The 18,846-nt window shown below is 38.8% G+C and overlaps 1 protein-coding gene across 5 annotated transcripts in view; it reads left to right on the top strand.

Moving 5' to 3' along the window:
- LTBP1 (latent transforming growth factor beta binding protein 1) overlaps window positions 1–18,846 on the top strand; it is a 186,072-nt gene that overhangs the window by 147,068 nt on the left and 20,158 nt on the right. For all 5 annotated transcript variants that reach the window (XM_041404348.1, XM_041404347.1, XM_041404346.1 and 2 more), the window contains 4 exons: window positions 5,584–5,709; window positions 7,907–8,050; window positions 15,655–15,837; window positions 17,087–17,173. In XM_041404348.1, the coding sequence (XP_041260282.1) occupies window positions 5,584–5,709; window positions 7,907–8,050; window positions 15,655–15,837; window positions 17,087–17,173 (540 nt within the window). The remainder of the gene's footprint in view (window positions 1–5,583; window positions 5,710–7,906; window positions 8,051–15,654; window positions 15,838–17,086; window positions 17,174–18,846) is intronic.

The following is an 18,846-nucleotide window of genomic DNA, read 5'->3' as shown; positions in this document are numbered from 1 at the left end:
TTAGAATCAATGGGTAGAGGATCTCAAGCACCCAAGAAGTAAGCAACATTCTCTCTCCCAAATTATAGGCCAGTAAATCCACATGTGATTGGTTTTTCACAGGTGAATTCTTCTCATAGTTCACTTAGTGAACTATAGTGAAAACGTTTGTCCTTTGGTGGATGAAGTACACTGAAACTTGTGTCTAACTATTGTATCTCCCTGCTTATACCAGAGGAAAATGAGCATTACAGCTTTATTACTGAAGCTGGCATATAACCTGCCATATATTTAGTAATGTGATCTCTCATGAAATTAAATACTGTGCTGGCAGGAACACTGCTATGCTTGATATCAGGGAATAAGTGCTGTATATTTAGATATAGCATAACATCAAACACACCGTTTGTGTTTTAATTATTATTGATAATTATAAAAAATTCTACAGTGCTCTTTAGTGCTTTTTTCTCTCCAAACATTTACTTCATTTTGTAATCATGGTGTAAATTGAAAGAAATGTTGTCTTATTGCCAAGACAAAAGCCTGGTCAAGAAGGCTAGAGAGAGTGAATTTGAGTAACTCCACTGATTCATGGAGGAGGCAGTATTTTATGATTTGAAGTAATGGGAATAATTCCAAAGCAGTTAGTGGACTCTCTCATCAGCATGTATACATTTCACCCAGTGTTCGGGAAGGATATGGCCACATATCTTCAATTGCTCTGCAAGAAAAGTAGTAGCAGGTGTTTTTCCTCACTCTTGAACATAGCTATAAAAAGTGGGGGGGAAAGTGGCTAGAGAAGAATACAGCCTTCTCTTTGCAGAAGCCAAATACTTTATTTCAAAATTAAGCTAGAAGAACACTTATTAACCTTGTGAAATCAAACTCCCAGAAATTAAAAAGCACAACTGAAAAGGAACACAACTTTAAAAAAAAAATCCGAAGTCATTAGCATCTACTGTTAGGAGATGTACCAGAAACAATGAGCTCCTCTGCATCTCTGACATTGAATAAAGTATCAGTTTCCAGGGAAAGGTTGCTATCATATATGATGAAGTAATACAAAGTTAATCTCTGTTAGAACGAAAAAGCCAAACTTTTACTAAATAGAAAAAGATGAAATCACAAGATCTTATTTCCAGGATTGTGACTAGTTTTGGAACTTTTTAATGAAGAATAAAACGAGTACAAAACCAGTTGAGCATGCTTTGCAAGTAATTGGTGTTGTGTATGGAATACAGATCAGACTTCATATTCAGCACTTGGAAAAGTATTTTAATAACTTGGCAAAGCAAGGGTACTTCTAGTCTCTGAAGCAGCAGCACTCCTTTTCCACCACAATTAGTTTCTCCATTCTGTCATTTTAATAAAAACAACTCCATAGTTTTGAAAAAAACTCATTTTAAGGGAGCACTGATGGCATCAGTGTCAATATTTGTAGTGGTGTCAGTTTCATGCTAAAAGGCAAGACGGAACAAAAGGAATCTGTGACATACTGAGAAAGCATGTGGCTTCCAGCCGCAGGAGCTACTGTTCTTTACACTAAGTGCCTCTGTGAATTTAATTCTAGTTAAGTGAGTGAGAATAACTGTTTATACCATCAGAGGAAGAACCTGAGAAAATTTTCCTGGATTCACACACCTCTCTGTACCTGGGGAGCAGATTTTCCTATCTCCAGACTTTTTTTGTATGAGTTTGACTTGGGTTTTTTTGAAGTTTGAAACATCAAGAGCATAAAACATTTAAGGACCTCATGTGGTTTAGTTCTGGTGTGGAGTTTTTGTGGCCATTGGCCAAAGTAAACTGAACAGCTGTGGAGACTGTGTCTTCTCCCAAGGTGTAGACAAACTTTTGTTGCAGCAGTGACATTCCACTGCAGCCTGGCCCCAGGCTCAGAAATTGACTGCACCGGGCTCTCTAAACTGGAGGCTCTCCGAGTGCTCCTTAGTTCCTTGTTGAGCTCTCTGGGGTTCATGTAAAAATGGTGTTTTACCCAGCTGAATACTAGTTAAATGTGTTGGCAAACCTCAAGTTAGAGATTCTCTGAGGTTTAAGTCAGTACTCAGCCTCAAGCACATCTTCTGTCTCCATGTCCCTTCCCATATGTCTCTCATTGGCTTCTCACTGCTGCAACAGGCAGTCCAAAAAAAACTTACTCATCCCACCAGAGCTCTCTGACCTCTGCTTCTTCCTTTCTATGTATGCATGTTATGGGTAGCCCTGGAAGTTTCAGAATCAGAGCTCTGCTTCTCTAATCACTACAGACCTCTCTTAGGAACCAGTTCATCTTCCAGATATATTGCAAAGTAAGGAGATTGCAGTGAGATTTAATTATCATGGCTGAGGATTCCTTCGTCTTGTTCAGGTTGTCAGAAAACAGGAGTACAGTGTTGAACTGTACAAAAGTGTGCGTGAGTGCACACATCTCGCCTTTTGATTAAAGCAGGCAGCACTGATTAATGGATTCTAAAATAGGTTTTAATTACAGAGAACTGCTGTAGTCACTCTATAGACATAGGATATATTAGTTTCATACTTAGTTTTTTCCCCTGACTTTGCTTCCATGTAGCAAGAGAATTGCCGATTACAAGTCTCACTCTTTATGGGGTGATTAAAGAAACAAATGTCCTTTCCGGCTGTAAAAAAGAGTCCTTTGAGTGAACTGTCTAGACAAGGAAAAATATTTGGTGCTTGGACCTTCTCTGTAATATCCATGCACTGAAAGATGTTCAGACTGTACTTTTTAGAAAAAAACCTGTCTTCTGTGGTTGTGTTATATGCTGAATTAGGACACTTGCTACAAGTTTTGTTTCTGCGGGTTTTTTAGTCAATGACCTTGTTTTACCTGTGAAGAACCAGCAGCATGAACCATTCCCCTGTTTCCTTTAACATTTAGGTTTTAAGTAAGAGGAGTTCTGTAATTTGGGTAATTCTGAAATCTCCAGTTGTAGTTTCTTCTCTGTAGGTCTTTAACAGTAACTATCCCGTGGCTCAGGAACTTTTTGTTATTTAACCATAGTTGTTCACTGAAAACACAAACACTGTGTTATTATGTGTTGTCTGAAATTCCAGGCTGTCAAGCCACCATTGTTTACTCATTTGAATTCCTTTTCTTAACACAGTTTTCTGATTAAGAGGCAGAGTATTTGGATTTTTTTACTAGATATGTGAAACTCTGCTGATCACATGAGACTATTAATATCAAATACGTTATGCAGGGACAGTGCGCAGCAGCAAGAAGGAGGGACCAGAAAAACACAGCTGTAAAAAATTTTTTTTGTCTTTCTCCTAGTAACTCTGTATGCATCTTTTTATAATTATGTCACTGTGGGGACTTGAAAAGGAAAAGGTATAAAAGGTAACTCTTGACCCTTCGCCTCTGACAGTCTTTAACACACATAAGTTGCTTATTCATGTTGCTGAATTAATTCTACTAGGAAGGGTTTGTGGTAGTTTCAATAAGTTCAATATCCAGAAACCATCCAAATTTTTGTATTCAATTCCTTGAGAATAAGCATACTGCCTGTTGTATTCTTTGCCAAATACAATAGCCCTTTCTAAAATAAATTCCTTGAATATTTTTCCTTTGCTTTATAATTCAAGATGTAAATACCATTAAAATCTTTACTACAAAACTTACAAACCAAATAATTTTTTCTGCCAGTTCCATCTGCAAGTACTTTTTTATAATCATCAATTATATTCATAGATGTGTCCTAGATTTTGGTGTATTTAGTGCATAGTGTTTTTGCCTGCATTTTGTATGTAGGCTGAAGTTTGTTGACCAGTGGATCAGTTCAGTAGGAGAAGTGAGTTTTCCATCATTTAAACACTCTAACATGAAACTACGTGCCTTTCTGAGAAAAATGTTAAAATTTCAGTTTATTCCATTGGTACAGAAATTGCCAGAGACAGGTTTTTTTAGCCTTTTTAAGAGGTTCTGGATAGACTCTTCTGGCCTTAAAAGTCTACACATGATTCCAAACCTGTTCAGACCCCACCACAGCACACAGGAAAAGCTGGTTTTCAAGATCCCAAAAACGCCAGTCCCTGAAGCACACAGAGCTTGTGTGGATAAATTTGAGCACTTGGGTTGCAAGAGGGCAGCAGAAGAGATAACAGGTGTGGATGGTAATGATATGCTGCTCAAATTTTGGTAACTTGGGGGGCTGTGACCACAGAGTTCAAAGACCAAGAGTTCCCTTTCAGCTGAGCATAAAGCACATTTTAAAAGTAAAAAAGTCCTTGGTTGGTGAGTACTGCCAGGATAAGAATGCAGTGCATCTTTGCTGAGTTCTCTACGATTTTGTTTGACACAGCTGTGGAGAGCTGGAGGAGTAGGCAGGACTACATTTGAGACCTACTTTGTCCTTACAGAAAAACACCAGGTGCTGCTCACCTGTTTGAAGAAGGCTTCTCTCTGTGGCACTGCAGTATTCAGTCCCAGCAGTTCTTTAGTTCAGGGAGTGCCAAAGGCCTTCACTGGAGGTAAAATGGTGATAGACTCCATCACATGAAGGGCTACCAAAATGTGCAGAATTAATGATAATAACAAGCACTCAAATCACTTTATTCCCCATTTAAAATGCAATATCCCTTGAGGAAATATGCAGAAGGAAAGCAGACAGGAGCCTTACTTAACAGCATAGTGTTTTTTAGGAAAGAAATACAGCAGTAATTTCTCTGCTTCAGACTGCAGAGGAATACAGAAGGCATAAGGAACTAATCCTAGTATCCTGGCAGGTTCACAATTCAGCTAATGTTCTTCCTCTTGAAAAGCACCTCATGATGTCTTCAATGACCACATATGGCCAGGGGTTTTTTTACTTTGAGTAGAGATAAAAATAATGCATTCCTAGCACTTGTAATACACTTACAAAAATAAAGCACAGTCTGCCACAAGCAGCTCTGCTTCATTGTAATTCGATGGGCAGCAGAGTCAAAGAACGTATTACATGTGAAAGGGACTTACTTGTAAGGCCAGCAAACCAAAACTGGAACTAAAAATGAAAAGGCCAGTACAGAAAACATTCTGGCACTGGCATTACTTTGTGTACCTGAGTAAGATGACTTGTACATGTAGATTTACAGGACTTCAGACAGAAGGCTCAGTCCACAGATACTTACCACTAACACTATGAAACTGTGATCTGTGCTGAGAGCCACGATGGCATCTGTGCAGCACTTCTGCACAGGGGATGTAGCTATACCCTTGAACTCTTTTTGTAGGCACAGTGAGTTCAGTTGCACTCATGTTGTTGACTGTATAATACTACATTGGTAGAATCTGTAAGTCAGTCAGAGAAATTATTTAAGCTGTGTCTTAGTCTGTGGTATGTAACATCATGCTGTGGTTAGCAAGTTTGGTGAAACAGATTGGTGGAGGCAATTGACCATTGCTGGCACACTTACCGCAAAGATAACACTGAAAGAATTTCTTAAATTGTTTGTGTGCTTCCATTAATGTTTGCGTCTTGTCCTTGTGTTCTTTCCCAATGTGTTGAGGCATATCTGCATCTGTTTGCAAAGTGCATCTGTGGGTGTTCTGCACTCTTTGTGAAGTCTGTCACACAGCCTGTGTGATGTTAAAATTCTTCCTTGCAGATGTGGATGAATGTACGAACGGCACGGTGTGTGGCACCCACGGGTTCTGTGAAAACATGGATGGCTCCTACCGCTGCCTCTGTTACCAGGGGTACCAGGACACACAGGATGGGCAGGGGTGTACAGGTGAGCTCGTGGTGCTGGTAGTCACTGCTGCAAAGTTCAAGGGAGCTGAAGCAGCATTCCAACAAAACGCATTTCACATTTTTGTTTTCTGACATTTTTGTTAAAGTTATGCCTCTTACTAGTAAAATAGGGTTGAGCTCTTCTTTACTCATTGAACTTTCTGCCGGATGGAAACTTTACTTTGTATCTATTTAATGAAAACCTGTTACTAGGACAAACAGAAGCCAACAGCAAATAACCTGAACCACTTTTTTATTTCTTTTAAAAAACCCAAGAAACCTCCTTGTTTGTGCATGTCAGGACCATTCACAAATATAATAGCATGAATTTAATATCTTAACCTGTTTAAATTCCATCTGTTTAGTCTCTTAGCTGAGTAAGCAGGACCCTGCACTACCCCCTGCAGGAAATAACATCTGCAATGTGGCGTAGCCAGGCTGAATTAGATGGCACCTCCCTGGGCATATGGTGTTTAAGCAGGTTTCAACATTAGCTTTCAGCTCCAGGAAAGACACCTATCACCTTGAAATTATGTGGGAATTTTAAGTACTGCACTTTTCTTTTGTGACTGATAGGTTTCCAGATCTGTTGTTAATAGTGATGGCTGGAGAACCACTTGAGGTAGCACAAGTTTGTAATATAAAATTAATACCAGATCAAGGAGAGATCCAGATCATTAAGCAATTTCTTCAAGCCAGACTCAGGATGAAACACATTTACCGGTAACAGAGACCTAAATGGAATACCAAACAGAGAGGAGGAATTAGAAGTTTTACAGAGTGTTTGTATGCATTTTCTAATATATTAAGTGGTTTTGTTACAAAATTCTTTACGCCATTTGACACTTACTTTGCTGCATACCAAAGTATATTTTGTCATACAGTGATTTTTCATGGATGAAAACAAATGAAGCAAAGAAAGTAAAAAATAAAAGGGGAAAGGAAAGGATGGTGTGAAACTTTTAATTTTGAGTTCACACTGAAGTAATTCGGAACCACAAAATAATGCATTTGTTTGTTTTGGATTTTTTTCTTGTATAATACTGTATAGTATAAAATACTCTTATAAATTTTGAAGCCAGTTATCGGCCAAAACAATTTAAGGAAAAATTAAGTCTCTAGTTCCTGACTAAGCAATGTTCCCCAGAGAAGACTTATTCCCTATTACAGGAAGCCAGTAAAAAGATAAAGAAAAATGTGAATGCATTTTTTAAATGCGAACAAACTCCAAGTTAAAATCCGCATTTATATAAAAACACACATCAGTATTTATTCAGATTTTGATAGGCAAGAGGTAAAAAGGATGAAATACTGCTTCACAAGTTAGACCACACTCTGTTATAGGAGTTTCTGAATTGTGATACAGAAATTACTATTTCTGATATTAATCAGCTTCATTTCTGTCTGCTGACGAGGTTCTCTCATTAGAAGTAGATTTTCAAATGTCAACGTTAGCAACTAAAAAGAAAGTAACGTTACATGATCTTGGTAGTATTTGGTAATCCTTGCTTAAACAACAGACAATTCTATCAGTCAAAAAAGCATTTCAGGTTGGCTAGTTAGCAGGTGTATTGAATCCAAGTTAAAAATACGTGGAATTTTTTGGAGGGAGGAATTTTGCATTGTTCAGCAGGGGTCCCTGGGTGACCTGGGCACAACTTCTGTGGGTCCCAGAGCAGCCTGTGACTCCATGCATAGACATACAGTGGCAGTGGGACTGGGGAATTCTCTGTTTGGTGGTTGTTTACAAGAAAAATGGTATTTTGGGAAGGAGAATGAATTCTCAGTGCTGTCTGAATCTCAAAAAACCCTGTTCATTTTGCTCCTTGAGTTTAGTGAAAGTTTGATAGTAAAGATAAGAAAGCAAAATAAATTACTCTGAGTCTTAAATCCCAATAAGAGAATAGACAGAAAAGCAATTATTTAACAAAGAGAAACACAAAAAAAAACTGTGTTGTGATCCACAATCAGCACCTAATCAACATTAGTAGTCTATAAACTGTACTGTAACTTTCAGGGATCTTTATTTCAAAGGACTCACTACTTGTTTATGAATCCACTTAGGTATTAGTGAGTTTTTAATCCTTCCCCAGAGATCACATCTGTAATTTGGCAGACAATATTGGCACAGATACAGCAGATAAAAGAACAGTCAGTAGTGGGTCTCAATTGATTTATGTTTTGGATTCTTTCCCCAGATGTGAATGAATGTGAAATGTTGAGTGGAGTATGTGGCGAAGCGCTCTGTGAAAATGTTGACGGTTCTTTCCTGTGTCTGTGCTCTGATGAGAACCAGGAGTACGATCCAATGACCGGACAGTGTCGCTTCCGTACCTCACCAGGTAAAACGCCAGCGGATGTTTGCATGCTTGGCATGAATTCAGCTGCACACAGAACCATTGGAAAGGCAAAGCTGGTTGCACTATTGGTTTGCTTTAACTACAGGAGGAAAATTTAAAACTTCGTCATTTAGCTGCACACAGAACCATTGGAAAGGCAAAGCTGGTTGCACTATTGGTGTTGCTTTAACTGCAGGAGGAAAATTTAAAACTTCGTAATTGTCTTGAAAGCGTGTGCATAAGAGGAGGTTTTTCTAGGACAGAAAATGTTATCAGTGAATCATTAGGAGGGAAATTATAGCAGCAGCACCTTCTAAATGTTATACATCAACAGACTTGGCAGTAATATTGAGCAGTTACTACAGGTAAGAGTAAACAGTCTTGTTGACTATAGTGTATGAATGAAATCTGATATGGAATCAAGTCTATGGCCTGAGTGATTTTGGTTTTTGTCCAAACTTTTACAAACACCCATTACTATACTTGGACAACGTTTAAGGGAGCATATCATTAAAACCAGGAGTTATATTTAGTTGTTGTGGCTTCACCCCAGATGGCAACCAAGCCCCACGCAGTGACTTACTCCCCTAGAAAGCTCATGGGTTGAGATAAAGACAGATTAATAGGGATAGCAAAAGCCATGCACACAAGCAAAGCAAATCAAGGAATTGACTGCTTCCCATGGGCAGGCAGGTGTTCAGCCATCTCCAGGAGAGCAGGGCCCCATCACACGTAACAGTGACTTGGGAAGACAAAAGCCATCACTCCAAACATTCCCCCCTCTTTCTCCTCCTTCTCCTCATTTAATATACTGAGCATGACGTCATTCAGTCTGGAATATCCTTTTGGTCAGTTTGGGTCACTTGTCCTGGCTGTGTCTCCTCCCAACCTCTCATGCACCCCCAACTTCATCACCAGTGTGGCAGAACAAAGGCTTTGGCTCTCTGTAAGCCCTGCTCAGCAATAACAAAAACCCTGTATTATCAACCCTGTGTTCAGCACAAATCCAAAAACCAAACCCATACCAGCCACTGTGAAAAACTCTGTACCAGCCAAAATCAACACAATAGTCTTACTTTATTAGCATTATCTAGAATTAATATTAGTCCTAAGAGAAGGTTGTTGGGAAAGCAAAAGCCAAGCCACTACATTGGTGTTAAACTACCTCTGTTGTCAGTCTCTCTTGAAGTGTCCCTGCCTGGTTTACTCCTGTTTTTCCTACTAGTCCATTGTACTGGATTTTTGAGCTTTTCTTATAAAGTGTTTTGGGTGTTGAAAATGCTACTGGAAATACATTAATTGAAAATCAGTTTAGAACTCTTAAAGCTGCCTTCACATTTCTACACTGACCCAGTTTGGAGAAATGAACAAACTCACAGGTGGATGAACAGAGCACAAGAAATGGCAGGATTTACTTGCACAGCTTTTTTCCCCTCCAGAATGCAAATCTTGGTATTTCTTCCTTGTTTTCTTACACGGCAGGCTTACGGAAAGCCTTAGAGGAATTGGCTTTTTTGCCAGGGTGCTGACTTTACAGCTTCCAGGCTGTGGCTATTTTCTCCTATCACTCATGATCTTTCAGATTTGTAAAGAGGGTTGAAATATCCATGACCTAATTGTCACAAATATTTAGATCACTGAATGTAGCACTCAGCAACACTCAAGAAGTTGCCTGTGAAATATCATTAACAGCTGATTGACGAATGTTTTGGGCCTGTGAGGAGGCAGTACTCAGGAGAGTTCAGCTAGCTGATGAAACAAAACCAGAACTAAAAAATTAACACAGGACCTGAGTCATGTATAAAGAACTCACATCCAAGGAACATTTGAGGACATACCCTAAGATTACTGTGGGGAGGAAGGGGATGAAGAACACAGTATGACCAATTGTACTGTAAACAGATGGATACTCTACTGTCAGTACTTATTCCATGATGCAATCAGCAGTGAGCACAGCTTTGCTGTGATCACTATGGAAAGTAACTGTTCTTCCTTCTCCTCCAGGCTTCATCAGGCTCTAACAAAACACATGCTTTGCCTTTGTCTCTTCTCTGATAAGGTCATCAAGATCTCTCCTAGGAAACCACAAAGAGCTAATGAGAAGTACTTTACGTCATATGGTCTTGGACTGGAGTGAGGCAAAATGGCAGTACTTGGAACAGAGGTCTTACTCTTTTCTTCCAAAGTAAAAGAAGAAAAGGCTGTTGTTAGTTCTTCTTATAAACTATTCTTGCTGCAAAGAATGCTGGAATAGCCACACATCCTCTCCGGCTTTGACAAGCCACATACTCAAGTCAGGCGTGGTGCTTCCAGAGTTCCTGTGGTGCAGATGGACATCATCTGTCAGCATTAGTTTGCACCATGCTTATGAAAGGCACAGCTTAAAAGGCAGAAAGGAAGAACTTAATCTTTGTTATCCTGTTACAGATATCTATAGCTCAGGCTGGCTCACCCAGGTCTTGCTTATTTCTCATTCTTCACTTTTGTGCATAAAGAAATGTTTGCCCCCCTTGTATGAAGTGCAAATAGGTGACATTTGTTCAAATGTTACTTTAATTTAGGACTTTTCTTACATGTGGTTAAAGGCCAAGAGATTTGTGGAGTGCTGTGTGTTCACGCTTCTTACTTACCCTTAGGGCTCTCAAGACTTCCTTTTGTTTAGATTCCACTTGCTGGAAATTTGTCTGTTGTTAGCTGTGCCTTGAAACAATCCTCCGAGTGTATGTATCAGGAATTTAAACCCCTGTTATCACTTTGCAGTCAAAAAAAAAAAAAAAAACTGAAAAAGTGCAAAAAATTGTGCAAGGATTGTCTCATTCCCCTCTTCTTTGCCCTGCCATTCATAAATGACTTGGACCCAGGAAAGGAAGGGATACAGAGCGAGTTCACAGAGGATACGGAACTGGGAGGAGCTGTTGAGTCCCTTGAGGGCAGAGAGAACCTGCAGAGAGACCTTGACAAATCAGAGAGCTGGGCAATCACCAACTATATAAAGTTCAGCAAAGGAAAGTGCTGGATTCTGCACCTGGGATGGGACAACCCTGGATGTATGGACAGGCTGGGGAATGAGATCCTGGACAGCAGTGCCGCAGAAAGGGACCTGGGGGTCCTGGTTGATAACAATTTGAACATGACTAAGCAGTGCCCTGGCAGCCAGGAGGGCCAACCCTGTCCTGGGGGCATCAGGCACAGCATCACCATGGAGATCTCCACTAAGGTGCCTGGGCCCACTTAGGTACCTACAGCTAATTTACATGTTGCTTTCTTCTGGCTTCATGAAATACAACCAGTTATTTATGGCAATATGTTTAACAGTAATTGATGGGATTTATAAGAGAAAATCATGGTTTTGGTGGCCAGAGCCATAAGTCCCTTCTAGACTGATTAATATTGAAAGAAAATTAGTCCCCCCTGCAATCTAACCAACCACCAGCACAAAAAATTTGAGGCTGCCAAGTAAGAGTTAACAAATTTGATCCTAAAGGTTCTTTAAGGCTAGAAATTTGGTGCATGAGTACAGATTCTGAATTTCCTAAACATTGTGGGCTTTCTAATTGTTGAGTTTCAGTTGTCTGTGGACAAAGTCTTAGCTGTAAGTTTTATGTGTGCATCACTTGCACTAATCCCTGAATTGTATATATGCGTGTATGTGCACTGTACACGCACGTGTTAGCTTGTCACATGTGGGGCCAATTGAGAAATCTAAACAAGTACACCCTGACAATAGGCACATACCAATATACTTTTACTGTATTCTTGAAAATCAGATTCTGAAAGTGATAATTCTTACTTGAATTCTTACTCAAGCTGTTTGCTCAGTCATCATTTGCTGAGTTTTTGCAAGTCATGAAGTTATAATTACTATTTTTCATTTTTGCAACCAATTTCCTGATTGCATGTGTAAGTGTTGTCGGTACACAGTTACAGTATTTAAGATCCTGTCAGTTCTATGTTTTGGTTTTTTCAGATCACAGTTGTTAACAGAACACTATTTAGGCAAATATTTCAGTATATGCTGATCCATATTTTCCACTGAATCCTATATTACTGATGCATGTTTTTGCATCAAACATATGCTAAGCATATTGTAGGATTAAGTTTATGCTAAGGTATATAAATCTATTTTTAAGAAATACTTCAGAATCCAATCCAGCAGCAACTATACAGAATTTCTCTCATAGGCTATTAATAGAACAGTTGTATCAAAAATATGGTAAAATTGTTTTCCTTTACCAGCATGCCTATCTAAAGTATCTAGGTATAGATACTTTACATTTTCTAACAAAAAAACCCCAAATAACAATACAAAAAAAGAGCATTTATTCTCTTATCATATTTTATCAACATACATAATGAAATCACTTTCAGAAACAGCCTGTTTGCTAAATGGTTAATAATCTATGACAGAGAAATTATAAGCTTTTAGACATAGACTGGTCTTGGTTAAAAAAGAAAAAAAAAAGGTTTGTGTCTCATTTGCTTTCCAAACATTCATGACACCTTCTTGACTAAGCCTCACTTACAGCTGTGTAAACAACAGCCATTTAAGCTGCTGAACAGATAATGGGAGGAGAAACCAACACATCATATATAAAATGGGAATAAACAAGGACATGATGAGACTATCTCCCCTTCCTCCCAGGGCAGCTTCTGGTGTTCTTTCTCTGATAAACAGCATGAAAAAAGCCATGCATTCTCTTCTAATGAAGATTTGGCTTTAATTCAGTTAGACAGATGGCAAATGGCCAAGGAAAATGTATAAATTGGTGGCTGAAGTACTGCTCTCGCACCTTGGAACGGCAGATTTAGTTCAGCGCATTTCTGTGATATGATAGTCTTAATATAGTTCCTATTGGGATAACAACTGATACCACAAAACCACCTCAACTGATGAAATTCAACACATTATGGAAAATTGTAATTATCAGATGAGGGTTGACCACAGGCTAAATTAACAAAGCTGAAATAAGCAGCCAGCTGGGTGTATCCTTTAATGTATGATTTAGTTATATTGGCAAAACTGCAAAGCCTTGTAGGTGGCAACATTATACTGAATTTGAATGGAGGTGTCTGTCAGACTTCCAAAACTGAAGTCACTTTTCTGAGGAAAATAGAAGTAAATCCAATTGTCTGTGTCTAATTAGAAACCAAAAGAACTATTACACATGTTCATACTATTGAAGTGCAATAATAGGCAATCCGTGCTCTCATTTTTAAATCTGCTTTTCTCCCAATGAATCTAGTATTTGTATGCTCACTAAAGTTCCCTTGCTCCATCTGCTTTGGGGAATGTGGGTGGGCAGTGATAATAGGATTGAAATAGCAAGAGCTGGAGGTCATTTAATTCCTTCAGCATTTGTTGGACATCACTATCTTCAAGCTTCCACCTCACAAACACTTCTTAAGTGAGATCTTAAAACCCACTCCAGAGTTACTTGGCTCTTGTTTCAAAGGTGATTCACTGTTTTTTCCCAAGGTCCAGCCAAAGTTCTCTGTTCAGGCAGGCTGATCTTCTTTCCCACCTATCCCATCTGATGACACATGGGGATGGCCTGCTCCTGCACCTTTAAGGTTTTCTTCCTAAAGTACATCCAGCCCTCCCAGACTCTTTTGCCGTGCAGGACTGCTGCCTCAGAGAGTCTCTCAACCAGTCTCCTAAAGAGGTGAAAGTCTGCCCTCTGGAAGTCCAAGGTGCCAGATTTACTGGCACCCCTCCTCACTTCCAAAGAGTCACAATCACTGTCATTTCCTGATTGCTTTTCCCACGATGGCCTCTGACCATCACATCACCTGCCCGTCCTTCTCTGTTCACAAACAGCAAGTCGTCTGGGGCACCTCCCCTGCTTGGCTTCCTCACCAGATATGTCAGGAAGTTCTCCTCCACACACTCCAGGAATCTCCTAGACTGCATCCTCTCTATTTGTATTTTCTATCAGACATCTGGTATGCTGAAGCCTGCCACAACAGTTAGGGCCAGGGGTCGTCAGACTTATCCCATCTGCTTACAGAATATTTCTTCTGCCTTTCCCCTGATTCTTACCCATAAACACCCCACCCTAACGTCCTCATCGTTCAACTCCACACAACTGAGACACTCTCTAGCACACAGGGCTACCCCACTGCCTCTCTTTCCCTGCCTGTCCCTTTGCAAGAGTTTGCAGCCATCCATTGCAGTGCTCCAGTTGTGCGAGTCATCTCACCATGTCTCTGGTAGCAACTCTGTTCCAGTTTTCCTGCTGCACCATGGAACCAATGTTTGTTGCATCTTAAATGCACTACCACTCTGTAAAACAGAAGTTCTGATTCCTGCCTCAATAACTGTGTTTCTTGAGAAATGTCTCATGCTTACCTTATTGTGCAAGAGCCTGGGTAAAAATCAGTGAAATCTCAAAGAGTAAGACATCAGCCAACATGGAATAATTTTAATAGGTTTTTTGTGACTTAAACATTTGTTAAGTACGTTGTGCAAGAGCCTGGGTAAAAATCAGTGAAATCTCAAAGAGTAAGACATCTGCCAACATGGAATAATAGGTTTTTTGTGAGTTAAACATTTGTTAAGTACTAAGCATAAAGAATTTCCCTAGATAAAAAGGAGATGAGCTAGTCACCTCAAGATTTATCTATCTAAAATTCTTGAATAAAGTCTTGGGTTTGATTGATAATTGCGAGCATAGGAAATTTTAGAAATTGGTGACTTTACTGATGGTCTGTGAAAAGTTTTTCATATCGATCAAGTGTGAATAATAATTTTACATGTTAGTTCCCACTTCTGAACCTTTGATGATAATTTTTCTGAAGTGAAATGTTAGGTAGACAGAGTTCTGCAAACACAGAAGCTGTAAATAGGTTTTTCTTTTCAAAATTGCTTCTTGGTGTATTTTAGGAGTGCCTTGATTGTGAAAGGTCTTTGACTATTATAGTAATAAGGTATTTATTGGATCTATGGGACAACTATTTTGCCTTCAGTCCATATAAATATTGTGAGAGGACCCACTCAGTACTTAAGGCAATAAATCTGCCTTCTTGGCCGGATTCCTATTTTAAAGTAAAACAAAGAGTCAGTTAACTTGACATCTGTATTATATTCCTCTGCTTACCATGGAGTCAGTAAGTTACTTTTGCAAAAATTATAAAGAGCATTGTATTCAAATGTGGAGCATGCTTTTTCACAGTGAAATTCAAAGGGGTGGTAAATGCTAATTCTTTTGAAAATTGAGTCTTTGCAGTTCATGCCTTTGCTCCTTTATCTGAAAAAATGAGGTTGTAATATTTGCTTACCTCTGTGAAGAGCTTTTGGATTCATATGTGAGGAGCATCCTGTCAAAAGCTGGCCATGTCCATTAGTGGCAGAACATGAGAGTAGGTGCTTCATGCATTGCTTGAAAATTATAGAAGTGCAAATTGGAGGAATCCTTTTATGGTCAAGTTGGAGAACAGGTCCAAAAAAGCCAAAGGAAAGTCATTGACTTCCACCATTCTTTCTAATGTCAAAAAGTCAAACCAAAATTTGTACTTAACCATTTTCTTCTCTGCTCTTTTTACCTCCTGGAAGAGTGACTAATTTCGTGTGTCATCTTGTGTGGTTTATGTTTCCTTTTCTACCTTAGAAATGCCAGTAGAGTCTGATCAACAGGAAGATGGAAAGAAGGAGTGCTACTACAATCTGAATGATGCTAATTTCTGTGACAACGTGCTGACGTCCAATGTAACCAAACAGGAATGCTGCTGTACCTTGGGTGCTGGTTGGGGTGATAACTGTGAAATCTTCCCATGCCCTGTTGTTGGAACTGGTAAGAGGAGGCCTTCTGTCCCTCTGCAGGCTTTTGAAGTATTGTGTTTGTGTTAACAGAGTGTGCTTTGCCTTTAGAGAAGGCTTGCCCATTAAATCCCATATTTTGTAGTATTTAGTCATGACTTATCCATAGGAACACTCCACGGAGGAAAGAGTGATAAGAATAATTTGTACTTGGTGTAAATCCATTGGCTTCTCTGCTGTTGCCCTAGGGATTTAAAGAGCGTGTTACTCAACAGTGATTTTAAGCAAATATGGATTCTCACAAGAGCTTTTTCCACATGCTGTGGTAGCACTCTTGATTTTTTCCACAAGCTGGAAAACAAATGTAACCATTACAACATTTTTGAGATTGCAGCTATTCTTTGTAGTGCTGTTTCTACAGCACCTTACAACTTTGCAACTTACAGAACATCAGTTAATAATGTTCTCTGCAGACCATTGTTTAACCTCTAACTATTAAATTAGACAAATAGGTCCATGTGATATTTGTCACAAATTTTAAAAACAGTACTTGAAACATAAACAGGGATGGCTGAAATTCAGAATCCAGCTGGAAAAAAATCACATAAGAGAGAACATGCATAAACCTTGAGATTAAATGATAAAGATTACTTTTCACAGAAATGCATCATCAGGTTTAATTCCTGTTTTAACTATACTTTAGAAACTGTCAAATTGAAATGAAATGCAAAATCAAAAAGGGGCCTCTCTGCTTGGATGGGTTTGTTTGATTCTGTATAGTCTCCAAGACACTTGAAATAATTTCTCTCTGTAATGCACACCATGTTCTCCTGTTGCAGTCAATTAGTGTTTTTCCTGTATGAGGACTGAAGAATGTGGACAGGGGTTTGTATCTCAGTTGGAGTATGCCTAGATTACAGCTTGCAGCGTAGCTCAGAGAGGCCCATGCTAGCTTTAATTAATATAATTTGGCTACTGGTATTGTTATAACTGCAGTGCACCATGAAACCTAGTAAGGACCACATTCTCCTGCCAAAAAGCAAGAGCAATGCTTTTGCCTGGAGCTGTGTGATGCTGTAGGCACCCTAATGAGGTTTTTTCTCTGCAAACTGAGAGCAGGGGAAAGTCAGATTGTGTCATTTAATGTCCCCCATTAAAGGTGTGTATGATTGCCTGATAGATGCAACAAGGCTAATATCTCAAAGTACCCTGAAATACATGTAACACTACATATGTGAATACCTTCTTCTTAACAATATAAATTTTTTTTCTTTCTTTTCCAGCTGAATTTACTGATTTGTGTCCTGAAGGAAAAGGTTTCATTCCCTCTGGAGAATCATCTTACGGGCTTCTTGCTCAGAATTACAAAGGTCAGTACTGACTTGTATTAAGTTTAATTATTTCAGAAGTTCTGGTAGTTAATTGACTAGAAATGTGAGCCAGGAATGTAAGCATATTAATTCAAATTTTATTAGGTGATAAAAACAGTTTGCAAAACATTACTGAAAATCATTCTACAGGTTGTTACGAATGTCAATTACACAGTCTCCGTAATATTCTGGTTTAATTTCTACTAAGTGCTATACACTGTGAGAATAGGTGCTGTGACCACAAACCACAGATACTTGTTTACATGTGGAATACAATGCCAGCTTAAACTTGTAAATATATGTATGGGAAGTTGGAAGAGAGGAGAGAGTTCTTTTGAACATTTGGCCTGCAAGGTTGAATGAATATTAAAACCGAAGAAAAGTTCAGCAATGATATCTTCATTACAGAACTTCATGGAATAATTACTGGTGGTAGTCCAGTGGTAGTAAAGAAATCAGAGTGATAGGAGTTGGTGAATGTGGGTGGGAGGGAGCTGGCATCACCAAGGAAAAGTGAGATCAGCAAAATTTCTTTTCAGTTTTGACAAGTAGCCATCAATATTAATAATTTTTACGGCTGTCAAAGAGCTCATCTTAAAGTCTCTGAGAATATTTTTGTTGAGGGATTGTTTAAGGGGGTTGTTTGTCTTTACAGATCTAAGATTTCTGTGTATATTCACAATGGGGATTTGGAGCTTGCTGTGTGTGCAGCACTTCCAAATTAGTCTCAGATAAAATCTGTGTTGTTTTTGTGCTACCTCAGGGTTGGTAATATCTCTAGCTGCTATAAATACTGAAATGTCGAAATAGTTCACCTGGAAATATCTTCCAAAAATCCCTGTCATAATAAGACTTTTTCCCTTTTCAGGAAATTTATGTTGTAAAACCTTAGGAATGGCACAAAGGACAAACACTAAACAGATAAATAACTTTTACTAATGTGCTCTTTTTGTAATGTGATCTTTCTCTGTTACACTAACTTAAATGTTACTCTTGCTTTTGTCCACAAGCTTCTTGTAGGAGCAATTCCTGTTTCCTTATTGGAATTACCTGTCAGAAGTGAATAGCGTGCTAACCTTCCTTGGTTTTGCTTCCAGCCTTTCCCATTTTTCTCCAGACACAAATCCATGTTCCACAGGAAAAACACAGATGTGAATATGACATTCCTTATTAATCTGTACATTATTCTTTCTGCTAAACAGTCAAAATATTTAATATTTTTAGCCCCTTAGTGGCTGGAAGAGTGGATGTAAAAATAAATAATTTTCTAGATCTTTCCGTTCCTCTGGAAAAAAGGAAAATTATTCATCTTTAAAAGTACTGTACAGCTTTGGATAAAATCTATGGTGCCCCAAAATAAATGGGGAGTAAATATATAGAAGACAGTGGATTAAAACAATTGGTATTGAGAGAAGAATCACCTACTTTAAGTTGTGCTTTTTATTGCCATTTTTACTACGAACCTAGCTTTAACAGATTACTCTGAGCAGGTCTAGCAAATGAGTAGGCTGGAAAAAAGGAAGTGAATGGAATTCCAACAGTAACAAATACATAAATATAAGACAGGGAAAAAATGTGTACAACTGAAAAAACCATATATAGAGCTGGCATATATTTTCCATGAAACCTCCCTGAACCACGTTTAGCCTCATGTGAAAGCTTGGTAGAGTCCC

This window comes from Onychostruthus taczanowskii, unplaced genomic scaffold (genome assembly GCF_017590055.1).
Source record: "Onychostruthus taczanowskii isolate IOZ18803 unplaced genomic scaffold, ASM1759005v1 scaffold21, whole genome shotgun sequence".
NCBI lineage: Eukaryota > Metazoa > Chordata > Aves > Passeriformes > Passeridae > Onychostruthus > Onychostruthus taczanowskii.
Note: the sequence above shows the minus strand (reverse complement) of the source record. Positions and strands in the feature narration are given on the sequence as shown.